The 11,238-nt window shown below is 47.1% G+C and overlaps 1 protein-coding gene across 1 annotated transcript in view; it reads right to left on the bottom strand.

Annotated features, from left to right (window-relative positions):
- Positions 1 to 11,238, bottom strand: part of vwa8 (von Willebrand factor A domain containing 8) — an 86,285-nt gene that overhangs the window by 2,987 nt on the left and 72,060 nt on the right. Inside the window, exons 40-44 of the mRNA XM_082967038.1 lie at positions 7,449 to 7,557; positions 5,542 to 5,667; positions 4,225 to 4,383; positions 803 to 901; positions 44 to 282 (exon numbers count right to left, since the gene is read on the bottom strand). Coding sequence (XP_082823164.1) covers positions 44 to 282; positions 803 to 901; positions 4,225 to 4,383; positions 5,542 to 5,667; positions 7,449 to 7,557 — 732 coding nt within the window. The remainder of the gene's footprint in view (positions 1 to 43; positions 283 to 802; positions 902 to 4,224; positions 4,384 to 5,541; positions 5,668 to 7,448; positions 7,558 to 11,238) is intronic.

Raw genomic sequence — 11,238 nt, 5'->3', positions numbered from 1 at the left:
CACGTCTTGACACGCACACTAACCCCCTCCTCCATCTTCTCACCTGTCGGCCTGGTCGCCCAGCGAGCCGATGAAGATGGCAAAGGCGTTGACCTGGGGGTCGGAGGTCAGGGCGCGGGCAAAGCGTTCGGGCGTGATGCCGTAGCGCTCCAGGTTGGCGTCGCTCAGCACCACCACGAAGCGCTCGTCAGCATCCTCGCGTGCCAGCTCCCTGATGCCAGCCTCAGTGCTCTCCAGGGTGTAGTCTCCACTCATACAAAACTGAGAGTGGGCATGCATGTTCTGGAGGGGGCAGAGAGAGAGAGGTGAGGACACACACACAGGGGAAGAGAGGACAGAAGACGAGAATTGGTAGCAGGGTAGAGTAGGGTAGAATGGGTAAAATAGATAGAATGAGGTTGAGTGGGCTAAAGTGAGATAAAGAATAGGGTAGAGTGAGGTTGAGTGGGGTAATGCGAGGTTGAGTGGGGTAGAGTGACGTTAATTTGAGTAGTGTGAGTTTGAGTGGAGCAGTGTGAGGTTGAGTGAAGTTGCGTGGGGTAGTGTAAGACAGAGTAGGGTAGTGTGGGGTAGAGTGAGCTTGGGTAGTGTGAGGTTGAGTGGGGTAGTGTGAGGTTGAGTAGGGTAGTGTGAGGCTGAGTGGGGTAGTGCGGTGTAGAGTGGGGTAATGTGAGGTAGAGTGAGGTTGAGTGTGATAGTGTGAGGTTGATTGGGGTAGAGGCAGAGTGAGGTAGAGTCAGTGGGGTAGTGTGGGGTTGAGGAGGGTAATGTGAGGTTGGGTGAAGTGGAGTTGGGTCCGTACCTTGAGGACCTTCAGTCTCTGTTTGTTGTTCTTGGGGACCTTGTCTGTTCTGACCAGCTCTATGTCATAACCATCACCAGAATGACCCACAATGTCATACTGGAGAAAAGAGAGAAAGGGGGAGGAAAACGGAAGAGAGGAGGTCATCAAATAACTCGAGCTGAGGTAAAATAACTTACGACCTATACGTAGAAAGTTCTACAGCTGCACCATTGACAGCATTTGCCAGCATACCAAGCGGGGCTGCATCCCCGCTTGGTATGGCAACTGGTTGGCATCCGACCGCAAGGCGCTACAGAGGGTAGTGCATACAGCACCATCCAGGACCTCTATACCAGGCGGTGTCAGAGTAGGGCACTAAAAAATGGTCAAAGACTCCAGCCACCCAAGTCAAAGACTGTTGTCTCTGCTACCGCACGGCGGACCAAAAGGCTCCTGAACAGTTAATCAAATCGCCACCCTGACTGTTTGCATTGACCCTCTTTTTTGTTGTTGCACGGACTCTCTTGCGCCGGCTCTATGCACACTCGCTGGACTCTACCCACACACTCACACATACTACACTGACACTCCAACACACACACACTCCAACACACACACACATACACACACGCATATTGACGCCACACACACATGCACACTCACACTCCTTCACACGCTGCTGCTATTTTCTATCATGATTGCGTAGTCACTTTACACCTACCTACATATTACCTCAATTATGTCAATTACTTCAACTACCTTGTACCCCTTCACATTGACTCGGTTCTGGTACTCCCCGCACCTCTCTGAATACATTGTTGGACAACTGACTAGGTATCCCCCTTTCCTTTCCTTGTATATAGTCTCGTTATTGTTATTTTTTTAGTGTTACTATTACATTTTTTGCACATTTTTCTCACTTTTTAACTCTGAATTGTTGGGAAAGGGCTCGTAAGCCAAGCATTCCCCCTGCTGCTATGTTGGTCCACTGCTATAGCTGTGGATGGCCCTGATGAGCCAATCACGTTAGGGCTCATTATGAAGGGTCAAGGGTATCCTGTCTCTGCCAGAGCCCAGTATGTCCGCCTGGTCACAGACTTGTGCCATCAATACTCTTTTATAAACTAGTTGTCACATAACCCAGGGTCAGATAAAGTGTCCTACAGTGGAACTCTCCATATCTAGTGTCACATGGCATCACTCCTGATAAGGGCACATACGGCTGCCGACTGAGGTACATTGGCTTGCGAAAGTATTCACCCCCCTTGGCATTTTTCCTATTTTGTTGCCTTACAACCTGGAATTAAAATAGATTTTTTGGGGGGTTTGTGTATCAGTTGATTTACACAACATGCTTTGAAGATGCAAAATATTTTTTATTGTGAAACCAACAAGAAATAAGACAAAAAAACGGAAAACTTGAGTGTGCATTACTATTCACCCCCCCAAAGTCAAAACTTTGTAGAGACACCTTTTGCAGCAATTACAGCTGCAAGTCTCTTGGGGTATGTCTCTATAAGCTTGGCACATCTAGCCACTGGGATTTTTGCCCATTCTTCAAGGCAAAACTGCTCCAGCTCCTTCAAGTTGGATGGGTTCCGCTGGTGTACAGCAATATTTAAGTCATACCACAGATTCTCAATTGGATTGAGGTCTGGGCTTTGACTAGGCACTTTGACCAAGACCTTTAAATGTTTCCCCTCGAGTGTTGCTTAAGCAGTATGCTTAGGGTCATTGTCCTGCTGGAAGGTGAACCTCCATCCCAGTGTCAAATCTCTGGAAGACTGAAACAGGTTTCTCTCAAGAATTTCCCTGTATAAGGGCGCCATCCATCATTCCTTCAATTCTGACCAGTTTCCCAGTCCCTGCCGATGAAAAACATCCCCACAACATGATACTGCCACCACCATGCTTCACTGTGGGGATGGTGTTCTTGGGGTGATGTGAGGTGTTTGGTTTGCACCAGACATAGCGTTTTCCTTGATGGCCAAAAAGCTACAATTTAGTCTAATCTGACCAGAGTACCATCTTCCATATGCTTGGGGAGTCTCCCACATGCCTTTTGGCAACCAAAATATTTTACAAAGTAAAACAAGAGCGAGATATAGGCTTTTGGCACGAGAGCATCGGCCATCGCCGGAGAGTGAGCTGCGCATCACTTCCTCCTCATATTGTACAATATGTGTGACTCCACATACCTAGGCCTAGGGTATTGATGGATTCAAGAAAATGTATTTTTATCGATCTCAGATTCTCAGTTTGTCAGTGTCAAAGTAGTCTGTCATTTCATAATGTGTGTGGTATTAAATAAATATTCTGTCAAAGTCTACAGTCATGTAAAATGGCGTGGAATTGCATGAAATGCGTTTATCAAAGGCCATATTTTTCCCGGACCCTAGGCTACTAAAAATCGGCTGACAGCCTACCCTCTTTTCCCGATGTCAATCATGTCTTTAGGAGGCACTGTAAGTAGCTTGCTTCATATTTGTGATGAGTGAGTTGTTGCAGAAATAAATAGGCCTATGGTCAAAAATGTTACAATTTTCTCTACAGAGGCAATCAAGTGGGTGCCCTTTTTTATTTTGAGTACCTGCCCCCTGAAAGGTCTGTGCATGGCCCTGTGTGTGTGTTTATGTATGTATGTATGTATGTATGTATGTATGTATGTATGTAGTGTGTGTGTGTGTGTGTGTGTGTGTGTGTGTGTGTGTGTGTGTGTGTGTGTGTGTGTGTGTGTGTGTGTGTGTGTGTGTGTGTGTGTGTGTGTGTGTGTGTGTGTGTTTTGACTAAACATGGCCTTAGCGTCTTCTAAACATGACCTTATGATGCTCTGGAATACAACACTGAAGTCATCTAGTGTCCTCTCTTTTAGAACTTGCATACAGGCTGGCGTGTGTGTGTGTTAGTATGTGTGTGCGTGTGTCTGTGTACGCGCGTCCGCACGTCTTATCTTTGATGTGTATGAGCAGGTGGCACCTGTCAGAGTGTAGAGCACAGGTGTGTGCGCGTTTTCAGATGCAGGCGGGTTACGCACGTGTGTGTAACACTGATATGTGAGCTGTAGGCCAGGTGGTGTAGAGGAGAACGCTGTGGAGTCATGAAGTCTGCCACTCCACCCCTCCCCTCCTCACACACGTCTGACACGGACACTATCGGTCCCTCCCTCTCTCTACCCATTTCTCTCTCTACCCCTTTCCCTCTCTCCTCCCCTCTCCTCTCTTTGACCCCTCTCCCCCCCCCCTCCCTCCCTCCCTCCCTCCCTCCCCTCCCTCCCCCTCCTGTGAAAGGTGACTATACTTCACTGATATTGCAGTCTGGACAAACCAACACATATCCTGTCTGTCAATGTGTCATCAAAACAGCCACTAGAAGATGTTATCAAAGCTGATCCTAGTTTTGTACCGACGGGCAACTACTGCATGTGTGTGTGTGTATCTCACCTTGATCTTCTGTTCGTAGCTCTCCAGGGCTTCCATCACCATACACACAGCTTCCATGGATCTCTCCAGCCTGCCATCCACCCCGTTGAAACGGTACATGCTCCCTGACACGTCAGCTAACACACGCAGACGCTTTGGCTTCTGCTGCGGGCTGCCCAGCTATACACACACACACACACCAACACACACACACACACACACACACCACACACACACACACACACACACACACACACACACACACACACACACACACACACACACACACACACACACACACACACACACACACACACACACACACACACACACACACACACACACACAGATGAACACAGGGTTAAACAGATATTATAAACTGGGTGGTTCGAGCCCTTAATGCTGATTGGCCAAAAGCCGTGGTATATCAAAACGTATAGCACGGTTATGACAAAACATTTATTTTTATTGCTCTAATTACGTTGGTAACCAGTTTATTATAGCAATAAGGCACCTCGGGGGTTTGTGGTATATGGCCAATATACCACGGTTAAGCCCTGTATCCAGGCACTCCACGTTGCGTCGTGATTAAGAATAGCCCTTAGCCGTGGTATATTGGCCATATACCATAAACCCCCGAGGTGCCTTATAGCTTAATTATACATACACTTCCCTGTAGGATGGAATATTACAGGGGAACTACTACTGTATAGAACTGGAACAGAATAATACTATAAACAAAAAATAATGTTTTAAGTGAGAATCCCTACTACAATATTCTGGAAAACAACGTTTTCACAGAGGCAAGCTGAGGTACATGATCTTAATCACTCTTCTTAACATCAGCAAATAAACGCTAGGGGAAAGTAATTCATTCAGAAAACTGGTCATCACTTCAAGTGGACATCCATGGAAAATGGCATTGCTCAATTACATTACCTAGAAATAACTGATTTAATAGTGGGAGAAACATTTTCTTTTGTTTCTCTTTCATATCTCTTAAGTGGGTGTTCATAATGCTACCATAGACGTCTGTCGTCTCTAGGCCGACCAAAAACATTCAACACTTGGAGCTAAATGAGATTAAAACGTGTGTATTTTGTTTCGTGAGTATGTGTTTGTTTGGGTGCACGTGCGTATGGGTGTGATGTCTTAGTGTGGGAACAGGGAACATTGTGTGTGTGGTTAATGGCTAGTTAGTGTGCGAGAATGTGTGTGATCGAGACCATAGATCTGCAATTATAATAATCCCACACTCCACAGGAGTCCAACTACGCCCGCCGCCCGCCCGCCCGCCCATTCCCACCCACCCACCCACCCACCCACCCACCCACCCACCTCTGGATCCAGCTCTCCTCTGCGTTTGTAGATAGCCTTCTCTCCCGTCAGTCCGTCTATGATCTTAGCATCGTCCAGCTCTCCCAGTGACTGATTCTTCAACCACTGACGCTCCTTACCTTTGGCCTGGGGACACAGACAGAGAAACACTGTCAGCATATCACCCACTAGTCAACTCTGATAGCAATAGACTCATTCCCAAACAATCAGAACAATCTAGGGGCCAGTATCCTCAACTCAAATTAAGCCTACTCCTGAAAAGCATGGAGGATCTTTGAAAGTGTTTTTAGCCCAGGAAGAGGCTTAGTCTGCATTTGGGAAACTGACCCTCAGTTATGTTTAAGAGATTACTTAAAAACCTCCACAAATGCTAATGTTTCTCTGTGCATTTGACAGTGCAAACAAACAAAGACTGATTAAGTATGATAGCCAGAAAAAGGTGATATTGAATAGGGGTAGATAGTTTCCTAAACGCTCCATAACATGTAACAGCAGGACAGGTCACTGTTCACACATGTACTTTAGATTCTACACAGACTTGACAAGCTCTAGCAGACACAGTAGAGGATGTTATCAGCTAATACTACTACACAGTCGAACAAGCACGCACACGCACACACACAGAGAGAGAAAGATAAGAGATACATTATGAGATATCACATAATGCACAGTATGTAGCCTATGCACACCACAAGCCCACAACATCCTAGTCCAGCCCACCCCTGCTCCACCAGCCCAGTCCACCCCAGCTCCACCAGCCCAGCCCACCCCAGCTCCACCAGCCCAGCCCACCCCAGCTCCACCAGCCCACCCCAGCTCCACCAGCCCAGCCCACCCCACCCCAGTTCCACCAGCCCAGCCCACCCCAACCCAGCTCCACCAGCCCAGCCCACCCCAGCTCCACCAGCCCAGCCCACCCCAGTTCCACCAGCCCAGCCCACCCCACCCCAGCTCCACCAGCCCAGCCCACCCCAGCTCCACCAGCCCAGCCCACCCCAGCTCCACCAGCCCAGCCCACCCCAGCTCCACCAGCCTAGCCCACTCCACCCCAGCTCCACCAGCCCAGCCCAGCCCACCCCACCCCAGCTCCACCAGCCCAGCTCCACCTGGCGTGGAGTGCACGCATGCACTATATATACTTGTGAGGACTTTTTGGGGACCAACAATTCAAAATCAGATTTTCCCTAACCTTAACCCTAATTCTAACCAAAACGCCTAAAATAGACTTTTTTCAAGTGCGGACTGGAAAAATGTCCTCACTTTTTTTGTTGCTTTACTATTCTTGTGAGGACTTTTGGTACTCACAAGTATAGTAAAATGTTTACACACACACACACACACACACACACACACACACACACACACACACACACACACACACACACACACACACACACACACACACACACACACACACACACACACACACACACACACACACACACACACACACACACACAACCCTGGAGCATCATAGAGCTTGGCCTCATACTCTGTAATCATTGTCAAGTAACAAAAAAAATTCCCACTCTTCTCACACCCATACACACAAACACAATTACACACATACAGCTACCCACGTCTCCCAGGAAAAGACGAAAAGACAGAATCACATTTCTGAGATTTGGCCACACCCCTTGTCCAGGGGCCCTCATCTGGACAACCAATCAGAGTGCTCTTTGGGGCCAGTGCCCACTCCTTCCTATTATTTTAACACATACAGTATGGGGTGACTGTGCTCATGTCACATGGTGGCTATCTTAATGTCACCAAAAACGTTAATACAGTCTGATTCTCTACCTATTTCCCACCCAAGGTGCGCACAGTTTGCACTAGTTCTAACCCACTGAGGACTGGTATTACCAACATGGGAACAGTATTCTGGGACATATCGTGTGTGTTGTTACCTGTAAGCTGTCCAGAATGATGCGCAGAGACTGGACCTGTCTTCTGACGTTTCCAGAGAAACGCTCGTATGTCGATGCATCATATTCACTCATGTCTATCTCTTTCAGCCTGGGGAAAGAAGAGAGGTAGAGAAAGAAACAGTGAGCCACTGTTGCCATTATTCTAAAAGGAAAAATACAACCGAGATCAGAGCCAATGTGTACAACATTCATCCTAAATTAAAGGTAATGGGTGTTGACAAGCATGTTAGAGTGTGTGAGAAGTGTATAAGGGATGTTTCCATGAGCTCAGCACACCTGAGGAGCAAAGGAGAAGGGCCAGTCCTGTTTAATAAGGGCCAGTGGGAGGTGTGTGTGTGTGCGTGTGTGTGTGTGTGTGTGTGTGTGTGTGTGTGTGTGTGTGTGTGTGTGTGTGTGTGTGTGTGTGTGTGTGTGTGTGCGAGCAGGTGGGCTGACTGATGCCTGACTGGAGTGATCCTCACACACACTAGCAATCCACACAAGCATACACACACACACCTGTGTAGCCCAGGGCGTGTTGTACCCTCCAGGTAAGGGTAGCATATCTAAATCTCTGTGTTGACTGGCAGAGTTAAGCCTTTTCCACCATGGAGCGCGCACGCACGCACGCACACACGCACACACGTCTAATCCAGGTAAATAGGGGAAGGCAGATATGAGACCAGCTATCTCCCTGAACGCCTGCTGGGGTATTGTCTATGAGGTGTTTGAAGTCTTAACTGAAAACCAGAGCGTGACAAGATGGTATGTGTGTGTGTGTGTGGTGTGTGTGTTTTCAGAAGGTGGTATTGCGGCTGAGTGTGTATCAGCCATGCGATCAGCCTGACTCTGTCCTATCATGTATCACAGTTTCAAACACACTGCTAACCCACGGATCAAATCCCTATCCCTGGCAACTACGTAGTATAGAGGGTACAGAGACCCAGCCTGCTTGCTGGGACAGATGTGCACATTCAGCTACAATCTGCCCTCACTACAAGCCTAACATTCAGCTTCAATCTGCCCTCACTGCTAGCCTAGCATTAAAGGAGAATTTTGCTTTTTAATGACCAAATCTCTATTTTTGATGTAAATGGCATGTTATAGAAGGGTCCAGACACTTTTGTAATTGAACTTGTTTTCGAGAAACTTACCTCAACCAGCGATTCACTTTCTCATCCTTATTATGTAGTACGGGGGCTCTGAAAAAACATGAACAAACGCTCCAAAAAAAACGGAAACACTCTCAATACAGTAATGCAGGTCTTTAGATGTTGTACACATGAAATTGTCCTTCAGAACTTTATCAGCAACGCTATATTCCATTTTGTTACGACACAAGCAATACCGCTCCGTCCATTCTAGCAGCAGGCTACACGGAGAATGGAACAGTTAGATAGGGGAAACAGCTCGATTCGCACAAAATAGAATGTTGCGGATAAAGTTTGGAATGACACATTGTGTACAACATCTAAAGACCTGCATCACTATGCTGAGAGCATTTCCATTTCTAAAAGGACATATTTGGGTGTTTTTGGAGCATTTTGTTCATGTTTTTTCAGATACCCGTACTGTACATTGAGGATGAGGAAGTGAATCGCTGGTTAGGGTAAGTTTCTCAAAAAACAAGTGAAATTGCTAAAAAAGTGTCTGGACCCTTCTATAACATGCCATTTACATCAAAAATAGAGATTTAGTTGTAAAAAAAAGCTAACATCTCCTTTAAGCATCACTCTGCCCTCACTGCTAGCTTAGCATTCAGCTTCAATCTGCCCTCACTGCAGCCTAGCATTAATCTTCCTAGGGCCAGATGTCATCTTTATATACAAGTATGACAAAATGGAGCTGACAGAGATGGTCGCCTCTCTTCCGAGTCCTTAGGAAACTATGCAGTATTTCGTTTTTTTTTATGTATTATTTCTTACATTGTTACCCCAGGAAATCTTAAGTCTTATTACATACAGCCGGGAAGTACTATTGGATATAAGAGCAACGTCAACTTACCAACAATACGACCAGGAATATGACTTCCCCGGAGCGGATCCTTTGTTTGGACCACCACCCAGGACAATGGATCTAATCCCAGAAGCCGACCAAAACAACGGCGCCGCAGAAGGGGCGGCCTCCTGGTCAGACTCCTTAGACGTGCACGTCGCCCACCACTCCTGAGTATACTACTAGCCAATGTCCAGTCTCTTGACAACAAGGTAGATGAAATTTGAGCAAGGGTTGCCTTCCAGATAGACATCAGAGACTGGAACATTCTCTGTTTCACAGAAACATGGCTCTCTTGGGATATGTTGTCGGGATTGGTTCAGCCACTGGGCTTCTCCATGCATCGTGCAGACCAAGATAAACACCTCTCTGGGAAGAGGAAGGGTGGGGGTGTATGCTTCATGATTAACGACTCAGAGTGTAATCATAACAAAATACAGGAACTCAAGTCCTTCTGCTCACCCGACCTAGAATTCCTTACAATCAAATGCCAGCCATATTACCTCCCAAGAGAATTCTCGTCAGTTATCATCACAGCTGTGTACATTCCCCCTCAAGCAGACACCACAACAGCCCTCAAGGACCTTCACTGGACTCTATGTAAACTGGAAACCATATATCCTGAGGCTGCATTTTTTTGTAGCTGGGGATTTTAACAAAGCAAAGTTGAGAACAAGGCTACCTAAATTCTATCAGCACGTTGACTGCAGTACTCGCAGGAGTAAAACATTCGATCACTGCTACTCTAAACTTCCGCAATGCATTCAAAGTCCTCCCCCGCCCTCCCTTCGGCAAATCCGACCACGACGCCATCTTGTTCCTACCGTCTCATAGGCAGAAACTCAAAACAGGATGTTTTCAGTGACTAGAACCATTCAATGTTGGTCTGACCAATCAGAATCCACGCTTCAAGATTGTTTTGATCACACGGACTGGGATATGTTCCGGTCAGCCTCAGAGAACAACATCGATCTATACGCTGACTCTGTGAGTGAGTTTATAAGAAAGTGCATAGGAGATGTTGTACCCACTGTGACTATTAAAACCTACCCTAACCAAAAACTGTGGATTGATTGGGGCATTTGCTCAAAACTGAAAGCGCGAACCACCACATTTAACCATGGAAAGAGGTCTGGAAATTTGGCTGAATATAAACAGTGTAGTTATTCCCTCCACAAGGCAATCAAACATGCAAAATTGTTGGTACAGAGACAAAGTGGAGTCTCAATTCAACGGCTCAGACACAAGATGTATGTGGCAGGGTCTACAGTTAATCACGGACTACAAAAAGAAAACCAGCCACTTCTCGGACACCGACGTCACTCTTCCAGACAAACTATACACCTTCTTTGCCTGGTTTGAGGATAATACAGTGCCACCGTCGGACCCGCTAACAAGGACTGTGTCCCCCGACCCGCTAACAAGGACTGCACATTTTCAACACCATTGTACCCTCCAAGCTCATCATCAAGCTGGAGGCCCTGGGTCTCAACCCCGCCCTGTGTAACGGGGTCCTGGACTTTGACGGGCTGCCCCCAGGTGGTGAAGGTAGGAAACAACATCTCCATTTCGCTAACCCTCAACACTGGGGCCCCACAAAGGTGCGTGCTCAGCCACCTCCTGTACTCCCTGTTCACCCACAACTGCATGGCCATGCACACCTCCAACTCAATCATCAAGTTTGCAGACAACATAACAGTAGTGGGCTTGATTACCAACAATGGCAAGACAGCCTACAAGGTGGAGATGAGGGCACTCGGAGTGTGGTGTCAGGAAAACAACCTCTCACTCAATG

Source organism: Salmo salar, chromosome 21 (assembly GCF_965601325.2).
Source record: "Salmo salar chromosome 21, fSalSal1, whole genome shotgun sequence".
Lineage (NCBI taxonomy): Eukaryota > Metazoa > Chordata > Actinopteri > Salmoniformes > Salmonidae > Salmo > Salmo salar.
Note: the sequence above shows the minus strand (reverse complement) of the source record. Positions and strands in the feature narration are given on the sequence as shown.